The sequence below is a fragment of the Eurosta solidaginis genome, chromosome 4, assembly GCF_040869045.1.
Source record: "Eurosta solidaginis isolate ZX-2024a chromosome 4, ASM4086904v1, whole genome shotgun sequence".
Classification (NCBI taxonomy): Eukaryota; Metazoa; Arthropoda; class Insecta; order Diptera; family Tephritidae; genus Eurosta; species Eurosta solidaginis.
Genome location: NC_090322.1, coordinates 152,665,646 through 152,681,114, shown reverse-complemented (window position 1 = coordinate 152,681,114; position 15,469 = coordinate 152,665,646). Strand labels below are relative to the sequence as shown.

Genomic DNA, 15,469 nt, shown 5'->3' with positions numbered 1-15,469 from the left:
AAATTGATAAGTAGTATTTTTGAACTAGGCATTACCGTTTGAAAGGGTGAGACTGGAATACACATTTTTTTTGTAAGGACCACCCTAGTATTTGCTATAAATTCCGTCAACCGAACCTTGGTTAAGCACCCCGCTTAAGTTAGCCTACCGAAACTTAGTATTATGGACTCTTGTTACTAATTGATTATATGGTCAAACAGAAAATGGACAACATTTTGGACCACCTTAATGTACATACATATATTTTTATCTTTTTATGTTGATATGGTTATCTACAAATGTTCTATTTAGATGTTATTAGTAAGCTTGGTCTCAGCTTAGTTGACAAATGACCGCGAAATAGATCGAAAGTGTTGTCGAACAAAATAAAGACAAATTGAAAAGTTATTAATCTAAGAAGGAAAACCTATGTACATATATGAGATTTGCAATTAGTGAACATAATTATGACAAGTGTAAGTTTAGTCATAGGTCAGCAAACGTTTTTGCATACATACATACATATATTGTGTTTTTTTTTATAATAAAGGAAAAAAAAGTGACGAAGTGTCTTATCGTACGATTTTAATCGCCCAGACAAAACATAGCGTAAAAACAGGGACGGTAATAATTATGAGCTAAAAAATATAAACCAGTAAATAGTTATTATTTTAGTTATATAACTATGAATTTTGATGAAGGATAATTTTATTTACTAAGTTTTATTTTTCGATTGAGAAGATTGAAATTTGATTTTACTAATTAAAATCAGAAATAATAATTTTCTTTGATTTTGAAAATTTTGATCACTAACAAAAATTTATGTTGATTTTAATTTATTTACGCAAGAATAATTATTACTTCTGGTTTTTACTTTTTCTTTCAGCCATAATTGCTATTTTCAATTTTTATTGCTTTGATTAAGAATAATCATTATTTTAATAAGAAGAAAGATCAAAATTTTATTTTTATTTTAGTATTCACAATAAAACTCAAAACGTCATATCTCGTTTACTATGAGGACTTTCAATTTCAAATTTTAAACGAACTTTTCTCTTACTCTTCAAAAAAAAACATCAAAAATATTACCAACTATAGCATTTTGGCGCGTGGCAAATTCTTTTTATGGGACCCTATCAATAAAAATCGTCACGTTGTCCTCAGTTTAATTTTATTAAACTAAGAGATTTTCAGCGTATTCAATTACACGTTGTATATGTCCCAATAATGGCTATATTCGTAGGCCTCCTCTCTTAGGCAAGAGAGAATGGTCTGTAGTCTATGCTAGCCCAGTGCATATTGAAGACTTCACATTCATCCATAGAATATAATATATCAATGCATTAATCATCTTGAGGAAACCTGCATGCATTTACAATGAAATAAAAATAATAATTTAACTACAATAAGATATTTATTAAGAAACATCTTTTTTTTCGAGATTTCTCTTTCGCAAATAGATTTTCTAAAATAGGGTTTTATCAATTTTAGTTTTGAAAATGATCGTTCAGCACTAGCTGTAGTCACAGGAATTGTAAGGAATAACAGTAATGCAGTGCATATTTCGGGAAATCTGCAAGACATAAAATGATTTTTTATTATTAATAAATCAGCAAGGTTTCTAATACACGACGATTTTTCTATTTTGTCTCTGAAAGTGGACCGAAAACTAATAATTTCTCTGGAAAATAATTCAGATCAGTCTTTTTATATATCTCAACAAATTCTAGAGCTTTTTTTAATAGATCAGTGTCATTTAAAACTTTTAAAGTGGAAGGCTACAAAACACTGAAATTTGAAACAATTTCATTCATTGGAATGAAACAAACTCTCAGTTGGTTTATAATGATAATGAATTAAATATATTCACTTTGAATAAACTTTCGAGATGCTGGAAACGCTGATCTTCGCAAAGCTTATCAAAATGTCGTTTTACCCTCCTCTGACGTGTTTTAGAAAATTCAGAGGTGATAGACCATTCATCTGCTACACTATTTGCTTCCATTTTAAATTTTCAAATTAATGTCGATACCTTTCCAATTCTTCTAGACAAATTTTCACACGTTTTAAGGCATTTGATTAACTTGAAATTTTATTATGGTTTAGTTGTCACAATTTGGGTTTTAATTTGTTCCAAATAAAGAAAATAATTATTATTTTCCGTCCCTGGTAAAAAACCCCGTTACCTACATATGTAGATGCTATAATAACTGCTTACTTAGCCATTTTAATTTTAGATTTTACGCACTGCTAGAAAAAAAATTACATTTTCAGACGGCTTCGTTTTTGTTGCATTCAGGGCCGGATAAACAAGTAGGCAGAATAGGCAGTTGCCTAGGGCCTCCGATTTTAGGGGGCCTCCGAAATACAAAATTCTAGAGAGTGAAAGAAAAATATAATCAGAACTAAAAATAACTTTTAATCAAATAAATAAAACTCAATTGACCGCATTCAAAAGGCGACGACGGACGAACTAGAAAAGGTTCTTAAATAGGACATTACCGACTCATTTGACAAATTGTATCAGCGGCCAAAGGAGTGTATCGAAGTAAAAGGAGAGTATATTGAATAATAAAAAATAATTATCTCAAAATGTACACTGGTTGTTTTTATTTTGGAAAATGTCTGTTATTTTTGGAACAGAAGTTGTAAAAGCCTTAAACTCTATTTTGACTATGCGTTCAGAGAGCAAGTCATTGCAAAGTAAAGAAGCAGATTTGCAAGCGTGTGCTTTTTTGTACGGATCGTTAGAAGGGAGTTTAGTTTCATTTCGTGAAAAGTTCAATGATTTCGAGGAAAAAACAAAACAATTATTACCTGGTGTAGGTTATACAGAAATCGTAAAACATACTCGTCGTAGAAAAAACAACCTAATGACGGAAATGCACCAGAAGTAGAATTTTCGCCTCGCAATGATTTTAGGACAAAAGGTTTCCTCGAAATCATCGACAATCTTCACAGTGTAAGTATATGGAAGCTTCAGAGAGATTTGCATTTCCCATCGACTTTTCTATAAGTGATGGAGACTTCCACGAAGCTATAAGTAACTTAGTTATTTTTGTTCTAGAGATTTGGAAGAACTTTTCATTGAAATGAAACAATTCCAAAGTTACGTGAACTCCAGTTACACTGATACACAAAAAACTCATAGTCATTTGTATAAGATTTTAATGGAAGAACAATTAGCCGATATATTTCCTAACACAGAAATAGCTCTTCGGATTTTTTTAACATTAATGATCACAAATTGTTCTGCCAAACAATCCTTCTCGCAATTAAAAAGAATCAAAGCTGCTAAAAGAGCTACAACAGATTTATTGAACAATATCGATATTGATGATATAATTGATGAATTTGCCGAAAACAAACGTTGAAAATGACATGTTTAAAATGTAGATAGTAATATTATTTATATTATTACATTGTGACAATAAAATAAAGCCATAATAGTATCCTCAAATCTCTTGCCGGCAGCACTTGGAGTAAAGATAAAGAATCGCTCATTACCAGTTACAATTTAAAGCAATTGGCCGGCCGATTGTATGCTACGAATCCCCGAAATAGTCGCCAAGCCTAAAGGTTACTCACTGGAAGAAAACATAAGCCTGTCAAAACACTGCTCTCAGAACCGCTACGGCCTGTCTTCTTATGTCCCCAGAACACCACCTACACAATGAGGCGAGAGTACTCCCCATTAGGGGGATAAATGAAATGCTGAACAAACAGTTTCTGTTGAATACCCAGAAACCTGGCCATCCCAAAAGGCATTAGATTGAAGAAGCCACACCTCCCAGGGGCTCAAAAACCTGAGAACACAGCCGTATGAAGCAAAAAAACACAAACGGGTCCCCATTGATATTCACAAACAGGCGTCGGACCTCTATGCCAGGAATTGCCCGGCGAATCCAGTTCTTAACGAAAATGCCCAGAAGAGGAATGCTTTCTCCCTACGTCAGCTTCGATCTGGGTATTTTAACAGGTTAAACTCTTACCTGCTTGCAATGTGTCCCCACATGACACCAAAAATCTCTTCAATTGCAAGGTGGAACCAACGCCTCTAACACCCCTCTCACTATGGTCTCCTGTTAGGGGATAATGATGACAATTTGTGAACAGTCGCGGCTATTGGATGTGGCGAACCACTGCTACAACAACAACAACTATTGCTAATAAGTGCTGCTTTGGACTTAACAGACAGTAAAGTAAGTAAAGCCTCTTCTCGAGGAAGGCAAATCACGCTCTATAATTGTCTCATCAGACCTGTTCTTGTTCCAGCGATAAGGAGACTCCCCGAAGGCCTTGGGAGTGTTATCGATGTTGATGGTCCTTTACCGGATGAACATCCGGTAAGTTCCGGTAACAAACACCATAAAGGTACTAGTCCTACCATCTCGGGAACCATTTGACCATATGCAACCTTCTAGGCCATACCGTCCTCCCACCCCTAGATCCGTCAGGTGTTTGGGGTCGCCAGAGCCTTGGTTCTTAAGAAACAGGATTCGCCACGGGTAGGTGAGGTTGACAATTGGTTTGGAGAAGCTATATATTGCGCTGGCAACCCCTTGAGAGGGTTGCCCCACACAACCCCTCGATGGGGCGTCTCATCAGACCTCGCCATGTATGGCTTGGAATTGTGGACGGTATCAAGAGAAGATGAGGTGGGCTAGAGAAGGTTCCCCGAAACTTGTAGGCTCCTGTCCGTGATGCCAACGGGGCGTATCGAAGGAGAAGTAACGACACGCTTTACGTATGCAAATATAAACATATCACCCAATGAATAAAAGCCCAAAGGCGGGATCTAGGCAGGTAGGGGCAGGTGGGGTAAAACTTCATGATGCTGTCCCTCCTACGCGGTTAAGCCTACTTTTATACTTTGGGTAAATGTATAGCAAGAGAACGGGCAATAGTAGTGTGAGCCAAGAGGAGGGTAGAAGAGTGAAATCGAACGGGAAGACAGAGGAAGGGGGAGTGCAATTGGTCAAGAGGGAGTAATGGGGAGAGACTGTCAAGTAAAAAAGAAACATTTAATTTTGTTTGTAACTTAAAAAAAGCATCCATCTAGCTTATCCTGTTTTATTTCCATTTTTGTTTGTCTATTATTTAGAACGGACACAATATTCGAAAATCACCAAAGCACATTTTAGAATTAAGCACCGATGAAAAGCGTGCATTCCTCGATTCCTTCGATCACATATTTTCCGATATTGATGGAGTGCTCTGGAATGTGATAGCTCATATACCTGGTGCGGCAGATGGATATCGAACGCTTACAGATCTCGATAAAAAACTAAACTTTATTACAAACAACAGCGTGCGACCAATGAGCGATTACGAGAAAAAATTCAAAGAGGCTGGCATTGAATTTGATGTGGTTTGTTAAAATACAGTTAAAAAGGGTATTCGTAAAGTGGAAAAAATGGCCTGACAAAGTTGCAGATGTAAGTAGAGTGTGATAACTTAGCAAGCGAAGGTCATTTGCTTCATTTGATGAATAACTTTATTATTGTTTATTAAATATTTATGGCATATTGCAAATTGAGTTTGTTTCTTTTTTGTATAGAATGACCTTGTACATCCAGCTAAAAGTATTGTGGAGTATCTTAGAAATATAGAGTTCGAAGGACTTATTTATGTTATAGCGACTGAAGCCGTAAAGGATGTGATCCGCGAGGCTGGATTTCAAATTACTGATGGTGTAAGTTTAAAAGTTGGCACATTTGAAGTCTAAGTGCCTTTTGACTAGGCTAAGGTTCGTAGTCAATTCTCTAGACTTTACAGTGTGTTACCGAATCGATCCGTTCTGACTGTTGGATCGATCAACAAACAACTTTTGAATAGGTTCATCCAGAGTCATAACGACTTCTGAAGCTCTTTCGGAGGCCCCTTCTAAGCCATCGTTAAAAGCTTCTTCGATGCTCAGAATCCAGGATAATTTTGCGGACTCTCTAGGGATCCCCCCGGTGTCGTTTGGGGATCACTTCGGGGGCTATTTCGGGACCTTTCTGGTTTCATTTCAGGATGATTTTGAGGACTCCCGGGGCATCGTCCCCGCATCATTTGGGGATCACTTCTGAAAAAATTCGTTATATTTTATTTTATCATTATGACATAATTAGTTCCTATCGCAATCTGTTGTTTTCGGCATATTACTGTTAGAAAATAATGTCGTTGTTTCACATCTGCCAGGCGTCTCGTGTCGGCTCATATTTTTTTATTTATTTAAACATCAATCTTGCGAACTAGCGCTTGATATGTAGCCCTTTAGATAATAGTTGGACGTTGCCACACCTTTGAATTTGAGGTAAATTGGCTCATATTTCTTCGCTTGGGAAGGTAGCGCAATAAGAGGCAATTGTCGTTGAGAGTATGCAGCCTGAAGCAGAAAGTCCCCAGAGACAGTTGTAGTTGCATAGCAATGAGACAAATTGGATAAGTATTTTATAGCACTGATAATGCTAGACAGCTTAATTGGTCTTTAAACACGTACTGTTAGGGAAGGTCTACGGAAACAGCTCTTCATTTGCTTTTCATATTGGTGAGAGGACGCAATTTGTGTTAGGTGCCTTTATTAACATGGTTAAGAGAGCGACGGCTGAGATAAAGTTGAAAATTGTCCCCACTTGGGTCGTGGTAATGAACGACCTGCTTCAGGGTCTTGATGGTAGTGACTGCTCGATTACCTCGCAATTTTTTTAGGGGCACGAATCAGTGCAAACTAACTGGCAACACTATCAAAACGGAGCTCGCATTGTTTGTTCTGGAGCTTTTTTCAATGGTGGCAAGTTGCCTGTACGATATGTTGGTTAAGCGGATTATCTTCTATGGCGTGGGGAACTAATATGGGATGGGAGTCTGGTGAACGTGTCCACGGATAGATAGAATGATTGGGATGGAGTATTCTGCCATGAGCTCAGTGCTCAGAAATTTACCCACCCCGATCACTGCATCGTTCTTCAGGCGGCGTCGCTGTAACTGTAAGAAATTTAATATTCATTCAGATAGACAGGCGCCTATCAAAGCGCTTATTCTGCATTGTGGCATCTATATACTTTTTGATTAAATTATCTGGGTGCCAGGGCAAAGGGATATCACTGGCATTGCCAGCCTGATCTGAGAGGGCAACTCTAAACTGAACGTGTGTGCCGATGGAGAATTTTGGACTCCGCTGGCCACGTTTTATTTACTTCCGGACAGGTGGGCCTCGAACCAGCTATGTAAACACTGGGCTCTGATCACCTCTTGCCGTATGTTGAAGTCTTTTCGGCCCGTATTTGACTCCAAGCGCTTGGTGGAGGTATTTTCTTTTGAAGAAATATCTGTGCTACAGGCAACACTACCCAAGGAAAGGTCACCTCCTTGTTCTTCTTAGAAGAAGGTGTAGCGTACGCCGTTTACACCTCTACACTGTAGGTTTCAACCTTTTCTTCAAATATTTAGCAAAGTAAGAATGTCCGGTTAACAATTGGGTAAGGTAGAAGTCAACCTAGTCCACACAGTTAAAACACTGCGGCTATGTGAATGATTAGAGATGCCCCATCCCAGAAGGTATTCCTATCAGAACCCACCTATGGAAGCAGAAAAAGAGGGTCACCACTCGTTTGGTGGTAAACGATTTAAGTGTTGCCAACTGACACCAGCTAGCCCAGCGCAAAAGCGACTGGCGCGGTTTGTTGGACGGCCAAAAACGTTTAAGGGGTTAAGCGCCAATTAAGTAAGTAAAAAGTCGATCGCTCGATGTAGTCGCTTCAACCTTGAGCCTAGTTCGGTAACTAATTCCCTGACCCTGATCCTTCAGTACTACAGCTCCATTGTAGCTGCCAGCATCGCATCGAGCGTTTTTGTGCCTGCATGGTAACAAATTCCTAACTAACTTCTGCACCAAAATCGTAAATGTTTCTTCTTTCAGTGAGAAGGTGTATCGTTATGGTTTTCTCAACGTTATATGTCTGTATAAAAAAATTCTCGGAAAACCTCTGCTATTTTTCTGAAATTTTTTCAGATGTTGCCATGGGTTTAAGCCTTCAACCTTCGGAATGCTAGTACACACTTTACTACGGCTGCCGAATATCTAAAAACATTTAAAGAAAAAAGGGCCGGTCTCAGTTCACTTTTTCATTTTATTTGACTTAAGCTAATACCTACTTAAAATTACGTTTGTAATTCTCGATGGGCTTATAACCCCAAATAGAGGTCAAATGAAGTCACAGATTTCCATAGAGCCAGGAGCTCACCCCATTTAAGACATACAGGGGCTAACCGCTTGGATTTATATAATTAGACACATATCACAACAAAGCTCTCACACATTTGCCAAATCTAATAACAGCACCTGTAACCCTTCAATTACAGCCTACAATATTTATCGAAGAATCCTACCGTGCGCTGGCTAGTCACATATTTAGCAAGGATCCCATAAGGGCAGTCGTTGTTGATGTGGATTTTAACTTAACATCGATGAAAATACTACGTGCCCATCAATTCCTACGTCATCCTGATTGTATTCTTATTGAGGCTGCTTCAGACAAATTGCTTCCAGTAGGCAATGGTATTGATATAATTGGACCTGGGCCTTTTACAAAAATTCTAGCCGAATGCAGTAAAAAACCATTAATTACGCTGGGTAAACCAGGAAAAAGTTTAGCTGAAATTATTATAAAGAAATTCAATATAAAAGAAACGAAACGTTCGCTTATGATTGGTGATACATTGGAGTCAGACATAGCCTTTGGTAGGCAATGCGGTTTCCAGACATTGGCTGTATTGAGCGGTTTTTGTAAACTACAAGATATTGAAACAGAAAGTAATCCCTCCAAAATACCTGATTATTATGCGGACAGTATGGCAGACTTTGTAGAATTTATGAATGATTTAAATAAATCGAAGGAGTAAGGGACTGCGCCTAAAATGCTTTTATTTTTATTTTATGAAAGTTTGGGACTTTATCTAGACAAAAAACGAGGATCTAAAAGTAAAGTTATGCGTTTGGTTGGCATGTGGTTAGCCTTCTATAGGACTAAGTCATCGGGCGACATACTCACACTCGACTTTCGTTTATGCTTGGGTCCTTTCAAGGTAAGGTAATCCGAAAAAAATAAAGCTTGCCACTTACATCACTCGATCCCAAGGCAGCCGATTCTATGTACCGGAGCGACTCGGGATTTTTCCCGACCGAGGACTGTCATTTCAGTGTAACCATTTAATTTGTTACGTCCCTCCCACAAATTGTCATCCTCCCAGCAGCTCCTTGCAGCAGGACTGCTCCATATTCTTTTGATCCTGGAAGGTATCTAACCCAATCCGAGTCCATCTCCTGACCCCGGTCCTGAGAAATGGTTTTGCTGCGTCTGCCGCAAAATACGCTTTTTAGGATGGTAATACTCTTGTCAGTGTGTCCCGTGCAAGGTATGGTAGCATCGGTCAGGTTGTTCTGGGCTAGATCCCAAAACCCGACGTCCTCGTAACTTTTATAAATCTTTTGTGGCTCCTTGCTGTTCACGCCCATGGGCATCCTGTAGTCTACGCCTTTGCGCCCCCCACTACCTTCCAGCAGCCCCGCTGCTTAGCAAGCCACAAAAAGTACCCGCTGCTGCTCGCGCCCCACGGCGCCACCAACTCATACGGCCGCTCCCACTCATAACTACAATCTCCGTAGTAGAGTCGGTAGCAATGCCGAGCATCAACCCCTGCCCCCGTCTTCTCCCCCTCTTTTCCGGCAGCAATCGTGTAGGTCAGGGAAACAGAATCCCAGTCCCTACCACCTTTTTCACCGTTTGCCAGCACAGAATATATATGTTTGCGACATCCGCCCAATGCAGCTCCTGCCTTGGACGGTGCCACTTTCCTAGATGTTCTGGTCACCGCGACGGCAAGCCCCCGACGGGTTTCATTGCGCCATGTTGCCAGGCCGAAAACCCAAGCTCACCGGGTACCCCAATGCTTACCCAAGGACGCCCAGTCAGAGGGCCACAACAGCAGTTGCGTCCTAGCCTATCAGAACCCAGGCGTAGTCACTCGTCCCTTACTCCCAGAGTGACGACGTCTCCCCCGTTGCATTTCAGAATTCTGCAGTTAAACTGTAATGGATTAACTGGGAAGATCAGGGAGATAGTCCATTTCATGAAGCGGGACAACATCTGCATTGCTGCGATTCAAGAGGCTAAACTCGCAGCAAGATCTACTCTGCAGAACTGTTCTGGGTATAATGTCCACAGAAAAGATCGCGAGAGCGGAAATGGAGGCGGCATCGCGTTTATCATACACCATTCAGCACAATATCATATATTTGATCCTGACATCGGCCGCAAGGACAGTGTCTTAGAACGTCAAGGCTTATCTGTCCGGTCAGGCGATGCATACCTGGAAATCATCAACATCTACATCCCTCCTGCCACCTGTTTCCCCAGTGGATACCACTCTAATATCAGCGCCTTACTCACTGGCAATAATCGCATTATCTTAGGCGATTTCAATGCCCATCACGATCTATGCCATTCAAACTTGCAGGCAGACAGTAGGTGCGAGATTTTGGCGGATCAAATAGAAGAAACGACATTCTGCACAATAAACGGAGACGCCCCCACACGTATGGTAGGAAGCGGTCACAGTTCGCCTGATATATCAATCGTGAGCGCAGGATTCGTAAACTGTGTCAACTGGCAGCGGATGGTAACATTGGCATCCGACCACCTGCCTATACTTATGTTGCTCGAGCGTATCGCCGACTTCATCGTCACAGAAAAAAGCACTTCAATATACTTTAATAATAATACTAAAAGCTAGAAAATAAATAGGTATGTCCAGGTACCAGTCAATACACTCCTCATCAATCTAGGGCGTCGATCAGACAATTAAATAAAAGCGTTGGGCGCGTGAAATTTCTAAAAATGTGAGGCGTAACATGACCTTATTAAGGTTCAGTTGGTCTTATTTATGATTGTAAATAGAAATTTGAAGCGTCCAACGCTTTTATTTAATTGTCTGATCGACGCCCTAGATTGATGAGGAGTGTAATGACTTGTACCTAGGACCTAGCTACTTATTTTCTAGCTTTAAGTATTATTATTAAAGTATATGAAAGTGCTTTTTTCTGTGACGATGAAGTCGGCGGTACGCTCGAGCGAAATAAGTATAGGCAGGTGGTCGGATGCCAATGTTACCATCGGCTGCCAGTTGACACAGTTTACGAATCCTGCGCTCACGATTGATATATCAAGCGAACTGTGACCGCTTCCTACCATACGTGTGGGGCGTCTCCGTTTATTGTGCAGAAATGGGTGAACGGCTCAACTTGGTAACCAAGGTTCTCTCCAATGCATAACCACACAAGTAAATATCACACTTATTAAGGGTCTTATTTCCTTGTACCGTCCATCAAATAGGTGAGCGACTCAACTTCGTAACCAAGGTTCTCTACAATGCATGACCACACAAGTAAATATGATGGTCTTATTTCCCTCTACCGTCCGTCAAATTGCTTGGTTTGGCGGTTGTGTCAGCTTGTGTCTTCAAGAAAACATCAACCAGTCGAACGGAGGCACCATCCCCATTAAAGGACCGGATATTGCAGGTGCATGTTATCAAATTATTGGCGTTCAAATGGTTCATAAAAACTGGTTTTCTGGCCTTATGTCGAGAGTCTTAAGCCGCTGTGTGTGAAATATTGTCATGTTACCTATTGGCATGGCTTAATCCCAAATAGGGGCCCTTTGGAGACACACCTGGTGATTAGCCGCAGCCCATGTAATTTCCTGCTAGTTCTTAAAATCACTATTTTGGAGTGGTCTTGTGAAATGTAAATGTGCAGCGGTAACTTAGGCGCAAGCGTCTGTGAGAAATGATCTAATGGAACCAGATTTAACAGAATTTTCAGAGCTATATTCTAGTGAAGAGCGATCAGTAAGGCCGAAGTCGTTCTCAGGCAAAGCTTAGTAATCCCTACTTGTGAATTTTTGCTTTTGATGTCTCCTTAGACGACAGATAATATGCCTTGTCTAATGCCGTTCGTTGTTGACAGTAGAAATAATTAAAACAAGTAAGGAAGGCTAAGTTCGGGTGTAACCGAACATAACATACTCAGTTGAGAGCTATGGAGACAAAATAAGGAAAATCAATCTGGGGTAACCCTGGAATGTGGTTGTATAACATGTGTATCAAATGAAAGGTATTAAAGAGTATTTTAAGAGAGAATAGGCAATAGTTCTATGGATGAACGCCATTTAGGGATGTCGCCATAAAGGTAGACCAGGGCTGACTCTAGAATTTGTTTGTACGATATGGGTATCAAATGAAAGGTGTTACTGAGCATTTTAAGAGGGAGTGGGCCTTAGGTCTATCGGTGGACGCCTTTTCGAGATGTCCCCATTAAGGTGGACCAGGGGTGATTCTATAATGTGTTTGTACGATATGGGTATCAAATGAAAGCTGTTAATGAGTATTTTGAAAAGGAGTGATCCTTAGTTCCATAGGTGGACGCCGTTTCGAGATATCGCCATAAAGGTGGACCAGGGGTGTCTCTAGAATGTGTTTGTACGATATGGGAATCAAATGAAAGGTGTTACTGAGCATTTTAAGAGGGAGTGGGCATTAGGTCTATAGGTGGACGCCTTTTCGAGATATCGCCATTAGGGTGGGCCAGGGGTGACTCTAGAATGTTTGTACGGTATGGGTATCAAACGAAAGGTGTTACTGAGCATTTTAAGAGGGAGTGGGCATGAGGTCTATAGGTGGACGCCTTTTCGAGATATCGTCATTAGGGTGGGCCAGGGGTGACTCTAGAATGTGTTTGTACGATATTAGCATCAAACGAAAGGTGTTACTGAGCATTTTAAGAGGGAGTGGGCATTAGGTCTATAGGTGGACGCCCTTTCGAGATATCGCCATTAGGTTGGGCCAGGGGTGACTCTAGATTGTTTGTACGATATGGGTATCAAACGAAAGGTGTTACTGAGCATTTTAAGAGGGAGTGGGCATTAGGTCTATAGGTGGACGCCTTTTCGAGATATCGCCATTAGGGTGGGCCAGGGGTGACTCTAGAATGTGTTTGTACGATATGGGTATCAAATGAAAGGTGGTAAGGAGTATTTTAAAAGGGAGTAATCCTTAGTTCTATAGGTGGACGCCTTTTCGAGATATCGCCATAAAGGTGGACCAAGGGTGACTCTAGAATGTTTGTACGATATGGGTATCAAACGAAAAGTGTTACTGAGCATTTTAAGAGGGAGTGGGCATTAGGTCTATAGGTGGACGCCTTTTCGAGATATCGCCATTAGGGTGGGCCAGGGTGACTCTAGAATGTGTTTGTACGATATGGGTATCAAATGAAAGGTGGTAATGAGTATTTTAAAAGGGAGTAATCCTTAGTTCTATAGGTGGACGCCTTTTCGAGATATCGCCATAAAGCTGGACCAAGGGTGACTCTAGAATGTTTGTACGGTATGGGTATCAAACGAAAGGTGTTACTGAGCATTTTAAGAGGGAGTGGGCATTAGGTCTATAGGTGGACGCCTTTTCGAGATATCGCCATTAGGGTGGGCCAGGGTGACTCTAGAATGTGTTTGTACGATATGGGTATCAAATGAAAGGTGGTAATGAGTATTTTAAAAGGGAGTAATCCTTAGTTCTATAGGTGGACGCCTTTTCGAGATATCGCCATTAGGGTGGGCCAGGTGTGACTCTAGAATGTTTGTACGATATGGGTATCAAACGAAAGGTGTTACTGAGCATTTTAAGAGGGAGTGGGCATTAGGTCTATAGGTGGACGCCTTTTCGAGATATCGCCATTAGGGTGGGACAGGGGTGACTCTAGAATGTTTGTATGATATGGGTATCAAACGAAAGGTGTTACTGAGCATTTTAAGAGGGAGTGTACATTAGGTCTATAGGTGGACGCCTTTTCGAGATATCGCCATTAGGGTGGGTCAGGGGTGACTCTAGAATGTTTGTACGATATGGGTATCAAACGAAAGGTGTTACTGAGCATTTTAAGAGGGAGTGGACATTAGGTCTATAGGTGGACGCCTTTTCGAGATATCGCCATTAGGGTGGGCCAGGGTGACTCTAGAATGTGTTTGTACGATATGGGTATCAAATGAAATGTGGTAATGAGTATTTTAAAAGGGAGTAATCCTTAGTTCTATAGGTGGACGCCTTTTCGAAATATCGCCATTAGGGTGGGCCAGGTGTGACTCTAGAATGTTTGTACGATATGGGTATCAAACGAAAGCTGTTACTGAGCATTTTAAGAGGGAGTGGGCATTAGGTCTATAGGTGGTCGCCTTTTCGAGATATTGCCATTAGGGTGGGCCAGGGGTGACTCTAGAATGTTTGTACGATATGGGTATCAAACGAAAGGTGTTACTGAGCATTTTAAGAGGGAGTGGGCATTAGGTCTATAGGTGGACGCCTTTTCGAGATATTGCCATTAGGGTGGGCCAGGGGTGACTCTAGAATGTTTGTACGATATGGGTATCAAACGAAAGCTGTTACTGAGCATTTTAAGAGGGAGTGGACACTAGGTCTATAGGTGGACGCCTTTTCGAGATATCGCCATTAGGGTGGGCTAGGGGTTACTCTAGAATGTTTGTACGATATGGGTATCAAACGAAAGGTGTTACTGAGCATTTTAAGAGAGAGGGGGCATTAGTTCTATAGGTGGACGCCTTTTCGAGATATCGCCATTAGGGTGGGACAGGGGTGACTCTGGTATGTTTTTGTACGATATGGATATCAAATTAAAGGTATTAATGAGGGTTTTAAAAGCGAGTGGCCCTTAGATGTATATGTGAAGGCGTTCTCGTGATATCCACCAAAATGTGGACCAGGTGATCCAGAAAATCATCTGTCGGGTACTGCTAATTTATTTATATATGCAATACCACTAACAGTATTCCTGCCAAGATTCCAAGGGCTGTTGATTTCGCCTTGTAGAACTTTTTCATTTTCTTCTACTTAATATGGTAGGTGTCACACCCATTTTACAAAGATTTTTCCAAAGTTATATTTTGCGTCAACAAACCAATCCAGTTACCATGTTTCATCCCTTTTTTCGTATTTGGTATAGAATTATGGCATTTTTTGCATTTTTCGTAATTTTCGATATCGATAAAGTGGGCGTGGTTATGGTCAGATTTCGCCCATTTTTTATACCAAGAAAAAGTGAGCTCAGGTAAGTACGTGGGCTAAGTTTAGTAAAGATATATCGGATTTTGCTCAAGTTATTGTGTTAATGGCCGAGCGGAAGGACAGACGGTGGACTGTGTATAAAAACTGGGCGTGGCTTCCACCGATTTCGCTCATTTTCACAGAGAACAGTTACCGTCATAGAATCTATGCTCCTACCAAATTTGAGAAGGATTGGTAAATTTTTGTTCGACTTATGGCAATAAAAGTATTCTAGACAAACTAAATGAAAATGGGCGGAGCCACGCCCATTTTGAAATTTTCTTTTATTTTTGTATTTTGTTGCATCATATCATTACTGGAGTTGAATTTT

At 40.5% G+C, this 15,469-nt stretch overlaps 1 protein-coding gene across 1 annotated transcript; it reads left to right on the top strand.

The window, feature by feature from the left end:
• Nucleotides 1–312: 312 nt before the first annotated feature.
• Nucleotides 313–8,873, top strand: LOC137250511 (chronophin). Its single transcript, XM_067783452.1, has 4 exons — nucleotides 313–455; nucleotides 5,084–5,350; nucleotides 5,540–5,674; nucleotides 8,329–8,873. The coding sequence occupies exons 1-4, from the start codon at nucleotides 447–449 to the stop codon at nucleotides 8,866–8,868; spliced, it is 951 nt and encodes a 316-aa protein (XP_067639553.1). The 5' UTR covers nucleotides 313–446; the 3' UTR covers nucleotides 8,869–8,873.
• Nucleotides 8,874–15,469: the final 6,596 nt, after the last annotated feature.